Source organism: Cervus canadensis, chromosome X (assembly GCF_019320065.1).
Source record: "Cervus canadensis isolate Bull #8, Minnesota chromosome X, ASM1932006v1, whole genome shotgun sequence".
Lineage (NCBI taxonomy): Eukaryota > Metazoa > Chordata > Mammalia > Artiodactyla > Cervidae > Cervus > Cervus canadensis.
Genome location: NC_057419.1, coordinates 13,063,495 through 13,081,782, shown reverse-complemented (window position 1 = coordinate 13,081,782; position 18,288 = coordinate 13,063,495). Strand labels below are relative to the sequence as shown.

The window sequence follows — 18,288 nt, the reverse complement described above, 5'->3', positions numbered from 1 at the left end:
TTATACCCAGAACACACACAGAACTTGCCAACTGAATGAGACAAACCAACAAACCAGTCTGTAAAATGGAAGAGCGTCTGCAAAGACACCCCGGGAGCGAAGACGCATGAGGACAAGGAGGCTCAAAATCACGGTCACCAGGGAAACGGTGACCAAGCCACAGAGGTGCCACCAGAGAGCCATGTTACAGACAGGGGCCGGTCGGGTGCCCGCCAGGGACGGGGGCTGGAACCCTGGGCTGCTTTCAGGCAGGGAGCACCCACGGTGCAGCCCCTCTGGAGCACCGCTTGATGGGGTCTTGAAAAGAGAAACGGGTCTGTGGCAACCTAGAGGGGTGGGATGGGGAGGGAGGTGGAAGGGAGGTTCAGGAGGGAGGAGACATGTTATACCTACGGCTGATTCACGGTGATGGACGGCAGAAACCAACACAGTACTATAAAGCAACTGTCCTCCAATTACAAGTAAATAAATCTTCAAAGGAGTCAGAAACCATTATAACACTTAAAACCCAGCAGTTACTCCATAGGCGTCTCCCTGAGACGTCGGTCGCTTCCCAGGTCACTCGGGGTAAAGAACCTGCCTGGTAAGGCAGAAGACCTGGGTTCGATCCCTGGGTCAGGAAGATCCCCTGGAGGAGGAAACAGGAAACCACTCCAGGAGTCCCGCCTGGAATCCCACGGACAGAGGAGCCTGGTGGGCTGCACTCCGTGGGGCCGCACAGAGTCGGACACGAGTAAGAGACTGACCCTCTGCTGAGAGGAGAGGAGACGAGGGCCTCACGAGGACTGAGCTTGGATGTCCTCGGCGCGAGGGTCGGAGCTGAGAGCCAGGGTCCGCCTGACACAGGACGACGCAGTGCGGTCGGGGAGCAGCGCTCGGCGAGGACTCGGGAGGAGGGCCGGGCCCCTGACCGTGCGGGGCGTTCTGGGAGAACCGGCGGGGGCACGGGCCCCTGCAGCCGTAGACGAGACCTCAGGCCTGCCCTGGCCCAGGGCCCTGGATGCCTCGGGGGCGAGGGTAAGAAGAGAGGAGTGTGTGCACAGCTTTCCAAGTCCTGTGAAAGCTGACGGGAAAGCACTTTGTCTCCCAAAACTAAGCCAGCTCCTCTCCACCAGCAGTGACACCGCGAAGCGCCCTGCACGGCCTGGGCCCTCTCTGCCCGTGCCAGGGACCAGGAGGACGCGTGCCGCCTGAGACTGTTGACCAGGGCGCCGCCTCCAAGCTCGACACAGCTCACACACGGACACGGGGATCCCCAGCCACGGGGTGGGGGTGCAGACGGCCCAGGTCTCAGTCAGACAGGGCCTCTGTCCAGGGGAGCACCGGGCCCTGCAGCCGCAGGGAACCCCTCAGCCACAGGCACCCCCAATCTAGAGAGCAGTAGCGGCCACCACCTCCTGATGGAGACCAGCCACCACTACATCCTCGGGGAGACCCTGAGAGCCCTCTTCAGAGACCCCAAGCCAGGCTCCTAGGGGACCCCATGCCCCTCCTCCTCACGCGACTCTGCACCCCTCCTCCTCATGGGGACCCCGTGCCCCTCTTCTCTTCAGGAGACCTTGCATCACCCTCCTATGGGGACCCCATGCCCCCTCCTTCTCCTCATGGGGACCCCGTGTGCCTGTTCTCTTCAGAGACCCCACACCAGGCTCCTAGGGGACCCCGTGCCCTCCTCCTCACGGGACTCTGCACCCCTCCTTCTCCTCATGGGGACCCCGTGCCCCTCCTCTCTTCAGGAGACCCCAAGCCAGGCTCCTAGGGGACCCCGTGTGCCTATTCTCTTCAGAGACCCCACACCAGGCTCCTAGGGGACCCCGTGCCCCTCCTCCTCATGGGACTCTGCACCCCTCCTTCTCCTCATGGGGACCCCGTGCCCCTCCTCTCTTCAGAGACCCCACGCCAGGCTCCTAGGGGACACCGTGCCCCTGCTCTCTTCAGAGACCCCACGCCAGGCTCCTAGGGGACCCCATGCCCCTCTTGTCTTCAAAGACCCCACAGCAGGCTTGTAGGGGACCCCGTGCCCCTCCTCCTCATGGGACTCTGCACCCCTCCTTCTCCTCATGGGGACCCCGTGACCCTCCTCTCTTCAGAGACCCCACGCCAGGCTCCTAGGGGTCCCCGTGCCCCTGCTCTCTTCAGAGACCCCACGCCAGGCTCCTAGGGGACCCCATGCCCCTCTTGTCTTCAGAGACCCCACAGCAGGCTCCTAGGGGACCCCGTGCCCCTCCTCCTCACGGGACTCTGCACCCCTCCTTCTCCTCATGGGGACCCCGTGACCCTCCTCTCTTCAGAGACCCCACGCCAGGCTCCTAGGGGTCCCCGTGCCCCTGCTCTCTTCAGAGACCCCACGCCAGGCTCCTAGGGGACCCCATGCCCCTCTTGTCTTCAGAGACCCCACAGCAGGCTCCTAGGGGACCCCGTGCCCCTCCTCCTCACGGGACTCTGCACCCCTCCTTCTCCTCATGGGGACCCCGTGACCCTCCTCTCTTCAGAGACCCCACGCCAGGCTCCTAGGGGTCCCCGTGCCCCTGCTCTCTTCAGAGACCCCACGCCAGGCTCCTAGGGGACCCCATGCCCCTCTTGTCTTCAGAGACCCCACAGCAGGCTTGTAGGGGACCCCGTGCCCCTCCTCCTCATGGGACTCTGCACCCCTCTTTCTCCTCATGGGGACCCCGTGCCCCTCTTCTCTTCACGAGACCCTGTGCCCCACCTCCTCCTCATAGGGATCCCGCACCTTCCCCCAGGGCTGTACCCGCCTTGGAGACAGAGAGGAAGAAGGCGGTCCCAGGAGGTGAGGAAGCTAAATCTGGACTGAACTCAGACTGAATGTGGACTACACACAGGCTGAACCCCGAATGAACGTGGACTGAACACGGGCTGAACGTGCAGTGAACACTGACTGAACCCGCAGTGAACCTGGACTGAACACGGGCTGAACGTGGACTGAACACGGGCTGAACACGCAGTGAACACGGGCTGAATGTGGACTGAACACGGGCTGAACGTGGACTGAACACGGGCTGAACGTGCAGTGAACACGGGCTGAACGCGCAGTGAACACGGGCTGAACGCGCAGTGAACGTGGACTGAACACGGGCTGAATGTGGACTGAACACGGGCTGAACGCGCAGTGAACACGGGCTGAACGTGCAGTGAACACGGGCTGAACGTGCAGTGAACACTGACTGAACCCGCAGTGAACTTGGACTGAACACGGGCTGAACGTGGACTGAACACGGGCTGAACGTGGACTGAACACGGGCTGAACGCGCAGTGAACACGGGCTGAACGCGCAGTGAACGTGGACTGAACACGGGCTGAACGTGGACTGAACACGGGCTGAACGTGGACTGAAAGTGAACTGAATGTGGACCAAACTGAACGTGAACCCAGACTGAACATGGACTGAATGTGAACTGAACTCAGATTGAACCTGAGCCCTAAACCAGGGCTGAACCATGACCCTAAACAGGACTAAACCAGTACCGAGTCAGATCAAGTCAAATCACCAGCTAACTGAACACCCCATATCTATGAACAAAGGCAAAGCACTAAGTGTCTAAACAGGTAGATAATAAATTTCACCAAGGACGCGAAGCACTGGAACCCATGTAACGTCGCTGACGGAAAATGATGAGATGCGAGGAGACAGAAAGACATCCGGAGCTCGTGGCCTTGGAAACTCAACATTTTTAAGGTATTAGTGGTGCGAGATTACTCTACAGACTCAACGTAGCCCCAATCAAAACTCCAACAGAAAAAAAAAAAAAACTCCAACAGGCTTTCCTGTGGAGGCTGACAAGCTGGTTCTCAGGGTTACATGGAGATAAGAATGTCACGATAGCCTGAGGTCAGAGGACATCTGAGAATCTCCGACCCTTTTAAAAGGACAGGGTTGGCCGTACGCCACCTGCTTTCCACAGGTTCATCCCCAGAGAGCTGCAGAGTGAGATTTCAAACACAGGTCACAGGATCAGAGATCAGGAAACAGACCCACATGCACAAGGCTGACTGATTTTCGACCATGTAACTCCCAGTGCATCTCTGCAGGAAAAGAGCGATTTCAAAGACCACTAGTTACCTGGATATCTTACACCACACACAGAAACTTAAGAGAAATGGATCAGAACTCTATATGCAAAAGGGAAAACCAGGAATCTTTTAGGAAGAAAATAGAAGACAACCCTGACAGCCTGGGAGACTCACACATTGCGTAGATTGGATGCAATACATAAGAACCATGAAAGAATGAAATTGAAAGAATTAAAAAAAAAAAAAAAAACTAACAGCTTTTTGTGTTCAAAAGACATGCTAAACCAACAACAAAATGGGACAAAGACTGAAGAGAAATATGCGAAAATATAAGTCTCACAAAGGAGCTGCATGCAGATTCTACACAAACAGCCCTTATGTTGCTATTGACTTGCTCAGTCATGTCCGACTCTCTGCGACCCCATGGGCTATATAGCTCACCAGACTCCTCTGTCCATGGGATTCTCCAGGCAGGAATACTGGAGTAGGCTGCCATGCCCTCCTCCAGGGGACCGTCCCGACGTGGGGACCGAACCTGTATCTCCTGCATCGGCAGGTGGATTCTCTACCACTGAGCCACCAGGGAAGCTCCACATGAGGCTTCTTCACTTCCTGTTAGCTTCCTAACTTCCTGTTAGCTCTCAGAGAACACAAGCTCAGAACTTTTCTTATGGCATGTTATGTAGGAACATTTTCCTAACATTAATTATCCATTTCTCGGGGCCAAAGAAGTCTTATCATTTTATCCCAATGACAACAGCCCTTTTTGGGTTACTGGCTTCTCAAAATTCAACTGAAGCCATAAATTCCACATTCACCGAGACATGTTTAAAGCCACCTTCAGGCCCCAGACAAGGTCCATCAACAGTTTTTTTTTTTGGCCACAGACAGAATGTTGGATATTAGTTCCCTAACCACGGGTGGAACCTGTGCCCTCTGCATTGGCAGCGTGGAGTCAACCACTGGACCACCAGGCAGGTCCCCGTCATTCCTTTTTGAAACCTCTTGGGACGGTTAAGAGAGAGTCATTCTGCTTTTCCTCAAAACCGGGTCCTCAGGGGACTTCCTTGGTAGCCCAGTGGCTAAGACTCTGGGCTCCCAAAGCAGGGAGCCTGGGTTTGATCACCGGTCAGGCAACTAGATTCCCCAGGCCACAAGTAAGACCCTGGTGCAGTCAAACAAATAAATAAAAATAAGTAAATATTTAAAACAAAATAACAAAAACCAGGTCCTCATGGTGACTTACTCTATCTGGTCATGGAAACTGAAGACCAGAGAAGAGGTCTTCAGTCTTACCCGGCCCCGTCAGCACTTCTTTCGTTCAACAGACACACCCCCGCCCCCCTATCCCAACTATTCCAGCCCCACCGCGGAGGCCATGTCACATCCTTCCAGGCAGAAGCTGGTCTCTCCACGGCCCCAGGTAGCACGATGCATGAACCTGTTCTTGGGGAAACACCACTCTGGCCTGAGGAACTTCACGCCCACGCTCTGTGGCTTTCTGCCTGCCGTGCATAAATGAGGTCTTTCTCAGGCATCAAAGCCACCCTCCTTTACAGAAAATTACAGCCACATTTTCTGTAAACAGTTCCAGTCCAGGGGGACTCACACAATTTATGGGACCATGAAACACAGGAGTTCATCTTCCAGTGTTGTCTATTGGGCTGTGTCACGAATCACACTTAGTGACAACGTGGACGGCTCACCACATGAGATTCCGGGGATCCCAGTAAGAGCACCAGGGAGTTGGTGGGAGGATGGGGGACTGTCACTACTGCAGTCAGCTCTCCAGGCCCTGGCTCTCCTCACACAACCACCTCCTCATTTAAGGGGGGTGGGGGTCAGGCAAGATGTCAAGAGCAGGGGTCCCCAACACCTGAGCCATGGACTGGTACCAGTCTGCAGCCTGTGAGGAGCCCAGCTGCACAGCAGGAGGTGAGCAACCGAGCTTCCTGTCTGTTTACGGCCACCCTCAGGGCATCTGGGCTTCCCAGACAGCACTAACAGTAAAGAATCCACCTGCTAAGGCAGGAGAGGTAGGAGACTGGGGTTCAATTCCTGGATCAGGAAGATCCTCTGGAGAAGGGCATGGCAACCCACTCCAGTATTCTTACCTGGAAAATCCCATGGACAGAGGAGCCTGGGGGGCTACAGTCCACTGGGTCACGAAGAGTTTGACATGACTAAACAAAACAACAACAAAGGGAACAATATGCACCCACCACACTTTTTCTTTTGTTTCCCTCATATCTTTTTTTCCATAAACACCTGGAGATGCTTTATTACATTTAACCAACACAGAAGCACTTTTTTACTTTTAAATGCACTGCTGTCCAACTGTCCTTATTATAGAAAAACTGTTAGTCCCTCTGTTAGTTATGTCGGACTCTCTTGCGACCCCATGGACTGTAGCCCACCAGGCTCCTCTGTCCCTGCCATTCTCCAAGCAAGAATATTGAAGTGGGTAGCCATTTCCTTCTCCAGGGATCTTCCCCACCCAGGGAATGAGCCTAGGTCTCCTGCATTGTGGGGGCAGATCTTTACCATCTGAGCCACCTGTGAAGCCCTGTTGTAGAAGACTCAGGGACAAAGGCAGACGAATTTGGGATAAAATGTCAAGGTTCGCAAACTAAGCAGAGCAAGAAAAAAACAGCCATGCATGCATAACTAAAACCAACTGTAAACAAACTCCAAAAACATGATCAATTCGGAAGACGTTAAAGACAGTACTTTGACTTTTTGGGGGGTGGGGGGAGGAGATGAGATCGTTGGATGGTATCACCGACTGGTTGGACATGAGTTTGAGCAAGCTCCAGGAGTTGGTGATGGACAGGGAAGCCTGGCTTGCAGAAGTCCATGGGGTCGCAGAGTCGGTCACAACTGGGCGACTGAACTGATCACTGGTCACTGAAGGAGACAGACTAGACACTCAAGTGCTTAGCACGCTTGACATTCCTCCACCTGCCTGGCCACCCCCAGCCATATGTCGGTGGGAACCCCCCAGTTACCTTCGCAGGCGTCAGCAGAAGCAAGATGAACTTACTACTCTCGCCCCTCCGGATCGTCGAGGCCCTCGAATCGGCGGCCCACTCCGGGCACTGGAGGCGGCTCCCACGGGAAGCGCGGTGGACGCGGGGGTAGGGCCGGGCGCCCCGGGACCTTCGCACTCGTGCGGCCTCCAGGCAGGGTCGGGGGCGGCGGCTGCGAGCCAGGGCCCCGGCTGCTCCGCGTCTCCCGCGCCCCTCTCAGGCATCGCGGGCATCTGGATCCTCCGCAAGCAGTCCCGGAGCATCGCCTGCGTGCTGGACTCGCTGAGCCAGCAGAGGAAGAGCTCGTCTACCTTCATCTTCAGGACCGGCTGCAGGACCTTGCCGGGCGGCATCTCCGGGGCTCGGGCCCTCCTTCCCGAGGGACGCCCCCACCCCCTCCTTTCTCGTGCACAGGTGCCTGGAGCCGGGACCCACGTCCGGCCCGAATGGACCACACACGGGATCGCCGACCAGCCCCTGAGGGCACGAGCCAGTGGGGGGTCAAGGGCCCTGGGGCAAGAGGCGGGAACCTGGCCGGGAGGCTTCCGGGGTCTGGTGAGGAGGCAGCGACCCGGCGGGGGTCGCGGGCCCGGGGTTCGGGGAAGAGGAGGCCCGGCCTGGTGGGGGTCGCGGGCCTGGGGTCCTGGGGTCCGGGATGAGGCGGCGCCCGGCCCGGATGGGGTCCCGGGGTCTGATGAGGAGACAGTCTGGCCCGGCGAGAGTCGCGAGCCCAAGGTTCGGGGAAGAGGAGGCCCGGCCCGGTGGGGGTCCTGGGGTCTGGTGAGGAGGCAGGGACCGGGCGGGGACCGCGAGCCCCGGGTTCGGGGAGGAACTGGTCCGGCCCGGTGGGTTTCGCAGGCCCGAGGTTCAGGAGGTCAGGGGTGAGGCGGCGCAAGGCTCGGTGGGGGTCGCGGGCCTGAGGTTCGGGGAAGAGGAGACCCGGCCAGGCGGGGGTCGCAGGCCCGGGGTTCAGGAGGTCAGGGATGAGGCGGAGCCCCACCCCGGGGGGCTGCGTGGACTCGGGGTCCCGGCTGAGGCGAGCGGTCAGACCGCGGGGGGACCCGCCCAACTCAGGGCAGCTTCAAAACGGGCGCGCCGGGACTAGCGCCCAGAGAAGGTCGCCTCAGCCGTGCGTCAGCGCGACGCGTGGCGTCATCACACGGCGCCGCCCGTCAGCGCCCCGAGGCAGTGCGGGGCGCCTGGGTGGGCCGGACGCTGTGCGGGACGCGTGGGCGCTCCGGAGGGCGCTCAGGAGCTGGACTGTGGACGGGGGCGAGGGGTGGCGGGTACCGGACTCTAGGCCTTTTAGTTTTTAGGCTTTTGGTGGGTGTGGCCCCGCGCCAACGAGACTCCCGGGCTCCCCTCACTGCCCGCCGAGCTGCGCGCATGCGCGGTAAGAGCTCGTCGGGAGGGGCACGCGCGGGTAGTTGGCCGGGCCGGGCCGGGCCGGGCCGGGCCGGGCGGGGGGGGCGGGAGGGGCTTGTCGAGCATGCGCAGTGCGTGCCCGCCGGGAGCGAGCCAGAGGCTAGGCCGTGTGCTGGAGGCGAAGGGCTGCTGGGGGAGCATGCACTGTGCGTGCCCGCCGAGCGAGCGCGAGGCGGGGTCGGAGGCCAGTCCAAGTGTTTTAGATAATACGGGCCCCTTCGGACCGCAAGGGTCGCGGTTACGTTAAGTGTGTTAAATCTTAATGATGCATTGGCGGCGTGTAACTGCTTTCAGGCTGGCCTTTCAGGATAAGCACGAGCTACTTTCGTAATTGCAAAAATAATCAGTTTTAATGGAGGCGAAATTAACTACTTACATGACATTTGGCCCCATGACTACCTTGTTTCAGCAGTTTTAACTGTTGATAAATCATCCACACGGCTCACAGTCACCGCCTTTTTCATAAGTTTTTTTTTTGGTAAGTTTTTTTTTCCCTCTTTAAAAGTTTTCACTTAACTTTGCTCTCATTTAGGAGGTAATTTCAAGTTCTTAGGAGTTAAAGTTTCCTGCTTCTCAATTGGGCTTCCCTGGTGGCTCAGATGATAAAGCATCTGCTTGCTGTGCGGGAGATCTGGGTTTGAACCTGGGGTCAGAAAGATCCCCTGGAGAAGGAAATGGCATCCCACTCCAGTATTCTTTGCCTGAAAAATTCCCTGGACGGAGGAGCCTGGTAGGCTACAGTCCATGGGGTCCTAAAGAGTTGGTCACCACTGAGTGACTTCACTTTCACTTTTTACTTCTCAGTAGTGTAAATATAGCTTTGGTGTGTATAGCTCAATCATGTCCCACTCTTTGCGGCCCCATGGACTATATAGCCCGCCAGGCTCGTCTGTCCCTGGGATTCTCCAGGCAAGAATACTGGAGTGGGTTGTCATTTCCTTTTCCGGGGGAGCTTCCCCAACCCAGAGATTGAACCTGCATGTCCTGCGTTGCGGGTGGTTTCTTTACTTCTGAGCCATCAGCTAAATAGCTCTTTGTTAAACTGTGATTTTATTTTGTGTTTGTAATGATTGCAAACTTTGTGTTTGTCTACTGAAAAAAATAATGCACCATCTCAAAGCTGAGAATTGTGTTTTAATCTGAGGACTTGCACAAGACCTAAGCTCAGGAAGTATCCTCTCCGATCTTTCTGAGGGACTTCTCAGAAGACGTAAGGGGGGGGCCATGATATATAGGACTTCTTGCAACAAAATAGAATGTTGGAACATCAAAAGATGACAGTAATTTAAAGAAAACCAGACATTGCAAGTTAATGAATTTAGCGCTTTTCTATGTATGGGAAGATCTAAGAGTCTGGGTTTGATCCCTGGGTCGGGAAGATTGCCTGGAGGAGGAAATGGCAACCCACTCCAGAATTCTTGCCTGGAGAATCCCCATGGACAGAGGATCTTGGCAGGCTACAGTCCATGGGGTCATAAAGTGTCAGACATAACTGAGGAAATACCATCCCACTCCATTCTATAGGAATTAATGACAGGATGAGCCTGTGTGTCCTGAGAAAGGGAAAATATTTATATCCAAGTTGATGTTGTTGCCAACCCACAGCCCTCATCCTTGACCAAAGCCCATCTTGGGCTCTCAGCGTGCTCCCTGTGGCTGAACCTCACACGTTTACTGGGCACGCTGTTTAGAATTTGTCAGACACAACGGAACACACTATCTGGTATACCAGAATCCTGTTTTTCTTCATCCTAAACCCCTTCAGGGTGCACCCTTGGGGCGGCTGCAGTGGCTGAGGGCTTGGCAGCCTCAGCATCCTTTGCTTACTGATACAGCAGATGATGTCTTATCCACATTTCGTGGCTAAAGATAAAAACGCAAGTATCCTGGGTCACGAGAGGGCCATGACAGACGACTTCTGTGCGATTATTTCTGTGCCTTGGGAAGCTGATGCTTGTATGTGCAGGTTGTCAGTTCTGTGAAAGTGTTAGGCACTCAGTCGTGTCTGGCTCTTTGCAATTCCGTGAACTTTAGCTCCCCAGGTTCCTCTGTCCATGGGATTCTCCAGGCAAGAATACTGGAGTGGATTGCCATTCCTTCTCCAGGGGATCTTCCTGACCCAGGGATCGAATCCGGGTCTCCTGCCTTACAGGCAGATTCTTTATCATCTGAGCCACCAGGAAAGCCCATGTCAGTTCTGGAGGGAGGCAAATATTAATATGTGTTTCTGTTTACGTTTATCACACACAGACATCTTCTCAGAGCACAAACAGGCTTTTCACTCTGGGTCTGTAAATGAACTGCCACTCATCCGTGTGGTTTTTTTCTTTTTTTTTTTTTTGGCGGAGGTTTTGGGAGGGGGGAGGATGGCATTTTTCAGTCCCTGGACAAGACGGCTTTATACCCCGGGGTCTGCAAGGCCTGTGCGTTTGCCAGTGGAACATTGACAAACTCCGGGAGGGAAACAGAACCTCCTTCAGTCTGTGCGCTGGGGCGGGAGGCTGCCCCAGGGGACAGAGAGGCGCTGTGAGCCCGAGGCTGGTGGGGCAGAGGCTGGAGAGGCCTGGGATGGGCACAGCCACACCTAAACAGGGGCAGGACTCTGCTGATAGTAGGAGTGGAAGCTCTGCTGGCTGCATCTGCCTCCCAGGGGTGGCCGGAGGTCCCAGGGCAGAGGGTGCGGGTGAAGAGGAAGATTCTAGAAGCCAGTGATAAATTGGCACTTGCCATGTCATCTGAAAAAGCAGAGACATCACTTTGCCGACAAAGGTCCATCTAGTCCAAGCTATGGTTTTCCCAACAGTGTAGTACGGATGTGAGACTCTGACCATAAAGAAGGCTGAGCGCTGAAGAATTGATGCTTTTGAACCATGATGTTGGAGAAGACTCTTGAGAGTCCTTTGGAATGCAAGGAGATCCAACCAGTCCATCCTAAAGGAAATCAGTCCTGAATATTCATTGGAAGGACTGATGCCGGCCACCTGATGTGAAGAACTGACGCATTGGAAAAGACCCTGATGCTGGGAAAGATCGAAGGCGAGAGAAGGGGATGGGAGAGGATGAGATGGTTGGATGGCATCACCGACTCAATGGACATGAGTTTGAACAGTCCCTGGGAGATCGTGACGCACAGGGAAGCCTGGCGTGCTGCAGTCCATGGGGTGAGAAAGAGTTGGACACGACTTTAGTGACTGAACAACAGCAAGCGGTGGTAAGGACTTGGTACTTTCGCTACTGAGGCTGTGGTTTCAACCCCCTGTCGGGGCACTAAGATTCCACAAGCAGTATGGTGTAACCAAAAATTAAGACAACAAATCTTTTCTGATTAGTATGCATTTTGATAAGCACCCAAAGAATAAGAATGTTGAACGAAATGGGAAAAAATGACCTGAACTCACTCCTGTTCCAGCCAAATTTTAGCATAAAATTTGAAAAAATCCCAAATTTTGGCATAAAATTAAAGAAAAATAAAATTTGAATATTGTAAAATTTTAGTATAAGATAAAAAAATTCTTAAAAAAAGATTGGGGAGTGTGCAAATAATCTGCCCTTTTATCGACATGAAAGAGTTTTGCAGAAGTTATGTGTGTGCCTGGTTTTGTACTGTTTCTAATGAACCTTTCCGGACATCCACTGATGGTCTCCACTCAGGATGCCAGTTGTAAACGTGTTCTCAGGACGCTGACCTAGTGAGGAGCTTTGACCCTGCCCTGTTCTGTGGTGTTTCTGTTCGTCCAGGGGCTGTCACGGTTGTGATCAGTTGTAACTTCTGGCCCTCAGCTTGCCGCCTCTCTCGGTCCCTTGCCTTTTAATTTACTGACAATTTATTTGTGCTGGGACGTGGCATAACTAAATGGGTTAGCATCGGGTCGTCTGAGTGTGTGCTACACACCCAAGAACATGGATAAACAAAGCAATTCATGATCTCGGAGAGCTGGTAGTGTAATGGCATGGGAGAGGGGAATCGTTTAGATAATTCAGTGTTCAATTACCCAGTATGATGCGGAAAGACGATAGGAAAACATAGGGAAAGAGGACAGGCTTGGGAGTGGGGGCAGGGCTGTTTAAGCGGAGTGTTTAAGGATGACTAATAGCCTTAAGGGGTTTCCCACTCGGTGCTGGTGGTGAAGAACCTGCCTGCCAGCTCAGGAGACATAAGAGACCCAGGTTCGATCCCTGGGTGGGGAAGATCCCCTGGAGGACGGCATGGCAACCCACTGCAGTATTCTTGCCGGGAGAAGCCCATGGACAGAGGAGCCAGGCAGAGTGCAGTCTGTGGGGTCGCCAAGAGTCGGACACGACTGAGTGACTCAGCAGGCAGGCTGAGGCCAGGAAGAAGAGGCCTGCTGCAGCGGGCCTCAGACGGCACACGGCTCCTTCAGCCCCTCCTCACACGTGTCTACACGGCAAAGGAGGCCGCAGACAGATGCCCCTTTGTCCTGGCTCCCCCACCCTCGCTGCCACCTGTTGGCAACAGAGAAATCTGTCAGTAAATGCTCCTGTTACCTTTTCACGTGCACGCCGAATTCTCTCCCTAACAAGCCCTGCCGGATCACCCTGTTCTCCCTGCCCCCAGCGCCATTTCAAGGTTTTTTGATGATATGGAAAAGACTTTCCTCTTTAGATAATAAAATTTTCTGACTTGCCTTCTGCCACCTTCAACTCAATTTCCCGTCCCAAGAGAGGGTGTGTGTGTGTCTGTGTGTGTGTAAGAGATAGAATTGAATCAAATTCCTTATTCATGGGGAAACAGCTGCGGTTTAATCTGAATATTCAGCACTGTGAACAGGTCGGGGTGATGGATAGAGTATGGAAATGTGTCTGGGGCAGATAATGAAACCGCAGGACGCACGGCCGGAGCGCGGGAAATAATGAAGTCGATTGAACATCCCCACAAAGTGTGGAATTGCATATCACAGCGCGAGACCCCGCGTCCTCCTATTATCAGACCCATGAGAGCTCCGTCTCGGGGCGGGGGAAACGATTGGTCACAGATTAGGACCTGATGTACAAGAGGGTGTGGAAATGCAGGGGCCGCCTGCCGCAGCGTCCACGGACGAGACGGATGTCCCTGTGGGAAATGAGTGTGGGCCGTGGGTCACGCAAGCTCAGACAGTGAAGAATCCACGTGAAGTACAGCAGGTCCAGGTTCCATCCCTGGGTGGGGACGGTCCCCTGGAGGAGGGCGTGACAACCCACTCCAGTATTCTCGCCTGGAGAATCCCGTGGACATAGGAGCCTGGTGGGCCACAGTCCATGGGGTACAGAGAGTCGGAAACGACTGAGCGAATTTCACTGTGGGTCATGCAAGATATTGACACTTCTCCCAAGGACTCCAACGGAATGCGGGAGCCCTGGAGGACACGGAGAACTGCAGACACGTAAGAGTGTGTGTGCTCAGTCGTGTCCCACTCTTGGTGAACCCACGGACTGCAGCCCGCCTGGCTTCCTCATCCGTGGGATTTCCCAGGCCAGAATACTGCAGTGGGTTGCCATTTCCTCCCGCAGGGGATCTTCCCAGCCCAGGGTTGAACCAGTGTCTCCTACGGTGCAGGCGGATTCTTTACCATCTGAGCCACCACATAAACCCCACTTTACAGAGAACAGGGTGGAATTTCACAGGATGGAGAGAGCCTGGATGATCAAGACACTGGCCCATCCCAACTTGGGAGGCAGGACAGGGATTCCTGGGCACAAGAGAGTGTTGGGGTGGAGAATTTGTGCTTGAAAATGAGATTCACTGCCTGGAAGGGACCTGGGATGTCCCTACAGTTTACCTGTCCTGGGTAAGCACACACGTTGAGAGTCTTTTACTGATGCTATGAAAGCCAGGTGTTTAGCGTGTTTCTTCCTTGGTCACCATGCCGGACACAATGCTGGGAGAGATTTGGGGTGTACAGCGGGGGTGTGGGGGGCTTGGGGAGGGGACGTGCCTTCCTGGGAGGTGTTTAGAGCAGTAAGACTTAGCTTATCACCAAAGTCTCACTGAGACATGTGTGATGTCCAACAGGGTCCCTGATGCAAAAGGGGGTCAGCGCCATCCTTGTGCAGACGATGGGGAATCAAGATCATCAGAGAAGCCGAGGCACAGGGCTGGACTGACAGGGCACAGGGGCCCGGATTTCGCTCAGTGGCCTCCTGGCCTCCCCTTCCTTCCACATTCATGTCCTCTCAGAACCTCAGAATGGGACTTAAGAAGCAGGGTCTCTGCAGCTGTGATGGAGTGAAGGGTCTGAGATGAGGCCCTCCTGGATGGGGGTGGCCCTAAACCCAAGGGCAGGGTCCTTATAAGACACAGAAGAGGAGAGACAGGGACACAGAGGAGAAGCCACGTGGAGACGGAGGCAGAGACAGGAGGGAGGCGGCCACCAGCCCAGGGACGGACGCCCGGAGCCCCCGGAAGCCAGAAGAGGCGGGGAGGACCCTCCCCGGAGACTCTGGACAGAGCTCAGCCCTGGGACCCTTTGACCTCGGACGTCTGGTCCCCAGGACTGGGGAGGGTGGGTGGTCAGTCCCCAGGACTGGGAGAGGACGGATGCCTGTGCTTTTAAGGTGTCACTTAGCAGGCATCTGCTGCCCCCAGGGAGCCCACACTGGGGGGCGGCAGGGACTGAACAGAGCCCGTCAGCCTGGAGCCTGGCTGGGAGCAGACATCACGACGACTGTCCTAAGCAGCGCACGTGGGTCTTGTGACAGACGATTCGGACGAGTCCGCCCGGACACCGTGGTCCCTCTCTGGCCTCCGCCCCCGAGGCCGAGGAGGCGGCCATCTGGGCTACCGCGTCCCCCACTCCCCAGGAGCCGTGGGGAGGGGCCAGCCGGCAGCAGGCTGGCGTTTGGCAGCACATAAGTCACTATTTTAAGGGCTCGCGTGCGTGCCCCGGAGGTTACATCCCAGCACATTTCAGGAAATGACAACCACGCGGGGAACTGCAGCTGCCGCGCTGAGCGGCCGCGCGGTCAGGCTCTCCGAGGACAGAGGTGCCCCGGGTGCTGGGTGGGCTTTCGCGGGAAAGCAGGGGGACGCGGAGCCCGAGCGGGTTCCGCTGACAACGTGGAGTTTTCTGTTGGGTGTGCGGGGCCGGGCTCGGGGCAGGACTAGATGGTTCCATGGGGGTGGCAAGTGTCTTCCTCCGTCTCCCCAAGGGCTGTCCTGGCGGCATGGGAAGCAAACTCTTTCCTGCAGGAGCTCAAAGAGCCAGTGGCACCAGCAACGGTCACACGGAGCGGACACCATCAGTGGGAGCTGAAGACCGGCACCTCCACCCCCCACCCCCTCACCCCTCCCGCCCGTCCCATCACCATCGTCAGGGACGCCAGCGGTCAACAAGGGTCTTGTGTTTGGGTGTCTCAACTTCTCTGCCGCATTGCCCTGCCCCCCGGGACTAGGGCTGAGTTAGATCTGTGTGTCAGGGAAAGTGTTCGCCTCTCAGTCTTCTCCAACTCTTTGTGATCCCGTGGGCTGAAGTCCGCCAGGCTCCTCCGTCCATGGGATTCTCCAGGCAACAATGCTGGACTGGGTTGCCATTCCCTTCTCCAAGGGAGCTTCCCAACCCAGGGATCAAACCCACATTTCCTGCACTTCAGGTGGACTCTTTACCGTCTGCGCCACGAGGGAAGCCCGGGTTTCAGAAAGGAAATGGGTTACTCACTGGGGCTTTGTTTTTGACTCTCTGTAAACCCAAGCCAGACCATGTTGCCCAAATCCATCAAATTCTTTCTAGGCAAACGCACTGGAGTGGTGATGCTGGAATCCTTGAAAACTAACTCACACATTGAGCCTGACTTTCCTTCCAGACACCGGATGAAAGGGAAATAGGTGGTAGATAAATAAGACAGACAGTTGGATGATAGATAGATGAGCAGATAGATGATAGATACATACATACAGTAGATGGATATATAGATTAGAGACACATAGAGAAATGATAGATTAGATGGAAATATAGATGATAAATAGATGATAGATTTATGATAAATACATAGATGCTGTGTGCTCAGTCACACATTTGTGTCCAATTTTATGTGACCCTATGGACGGTAGTCCACCAGACTCTGTCCATGGAATCCTCCAGGTGAGAATACTGGAGTGGGCTGCCCTTTCCTCCTCCAGGGGATCTTCCAGACCCAGGGACGGAACTCGAGTTTAATGCGTCCCCTGCATCGGCAGCTGGGTCTTTACTGAGCCATCTGGGAAGGCCTGAGTAGCAGTTAGGTTTTCTCATTAAAAACTAGGGTCCACCCAAAGCATGGCAGAGGTCTTCATCGCCTCATGTGTTCATCAGGCTGCACCCACCAGCCCGTGAAGGCCCCCACCTGGAGGGTCTGAGTGCCCGGGGAAGACGCTGTGTCCCACCCACCCATGCCCTCGTGCGTGGGGGAGGCGTAGCCCTGGCCCCTCAGACGTGATGACCGCCCCCAGGGAGGCGTCAACCAAATGCCTTCTGCAGCCCCGACTGCTTGTTTGGCAGGGGCTGCAGGTCAATAGCATACGGTTATGGTGCCAAAGAGGGTGCGATCAAGGCGGACTGTATTGTTAGAGTTCAGAGGACAGAGGCCCATGTGGAGGCTGAGAGCCAGGAGAACGGCTGGGCTGGTCCTTCAGCTCGTGAATAAGAGTGCGGTGGAGGAATTCCCGGGGCCTCCCAGGTGGCTGTAGCGCTAAAGAACCCACCTGTCAACGCAGGACATGTAACAGACAGGAGTTCAATTCCTGGGTCGGGAAGATCCCCTGGAGGAGGGAATGACAACCCACTCCAGTACTCTTGCCTGGAGAATCCCATGGACAGAGCCTGGCGGGCTACAGTCCATGGGGTCACAAAGAGTCGGACACGACTGAAGAGACTTTGAAGGCAGGCAGGGAGCACTTCCCTCATGGTTCAGTGACTAAGAATCCGCCAGCCGATGCAGGGGACACGGCTTCGATCCCTGGTCCAGGCAGATCCCACATGCCACAACGGTGACGAGAAGCATCCCAAAGAAAAAGAAATGCAAGAAGGCAAAGAGGTTGCCAGAGGAGACGTTAAGAATAGCTGAGGAAAGAAGAGAAGTGAAAGGCAAGGGAGAAAGGGAAAGATGCATCCAACTGGATGCGGACTTCCAGAGAACAGCAAGGAGAGATAAAAAGGCCTTCTTATGTGAACAGTCCCGCGTGTCACGCGGTAACTAACTCTGGGCCACGGCTACTGGGGCCAGGTGATTAGACCTGCTGGAGTCTGTTCTCCGCAACAAGACAAGCCCCCGCTCACCACAGCTAGCCTGGAGGAGGGCATGGCAACCCACTCCAGTACTCCTGCCTGGAGAACCCCAAGGATGGAGGACCCCGGTGGGCTACAGTCCATGGGGTCGCAGAAAGCCAGACACGACTGAGCGGCGGAGCGCACCGCGATTAGAGGAAGCCCGTGCCCGGCGATGAGGACCCAGCACTGTCCACAAGGGATAGAGGCATTTCTAAAACGTGTGGTAGACACATACATCCAGACCCCGATGCTGGGCAAGATGGAAGGCAGGAGGAGAAGGGGATGACAGAGGGTGAGATGGCTGGATGGCATCACCGGCTGGATGGACATGAGTTTGAGCAGACTCCGGGAGCTGGTGATGGACAGGGCGGCCTGGCGTGCTGCGGTCCGTGGGGTCGCAGAGAGTCGGACACGGCTGAGCGCCTAAACAACAGCACAACTACAGTCGCTTAAGTTCATTTTAAGGAACTGTTGTGCATTTCCGTAATTCCCTTCAGGCTGAATGCCATTTATTTCACGACGATGATGTTAACTTGCAGCAAGCCACACACGACTTGACGACC

General features: G+C 55.4%; 1 protein-coding gene across 1 annotated transcript in view; it reads right to left on the bottom strand.

The window, feature by feature from the left end:
- Window positions 1–7,421, bottom strand: part of LOC122434723 (serine/threonine-protein phosphatase 2A regulatory subunit B'' subunit beta-like) — a 47,231-nt gene extending 39,810 nt beyond the window's left edge. Inside the window, exon 1 of the mRNA XM_043458373.1 lies at window positions 7,076–7,421. Coding sequence (XP_043314308.1) covers window positions 7,076–7,414 — 339 coding nt within the window. The 5' untranslated portion in view covers window positions 7,415–7,421. The remainder of the gene's footprint in view (window positions 1–7,075) is intronic.
- Between the last annotated feature and the right edge of the window lie 10,867 nt (window positions 7,422–18,288).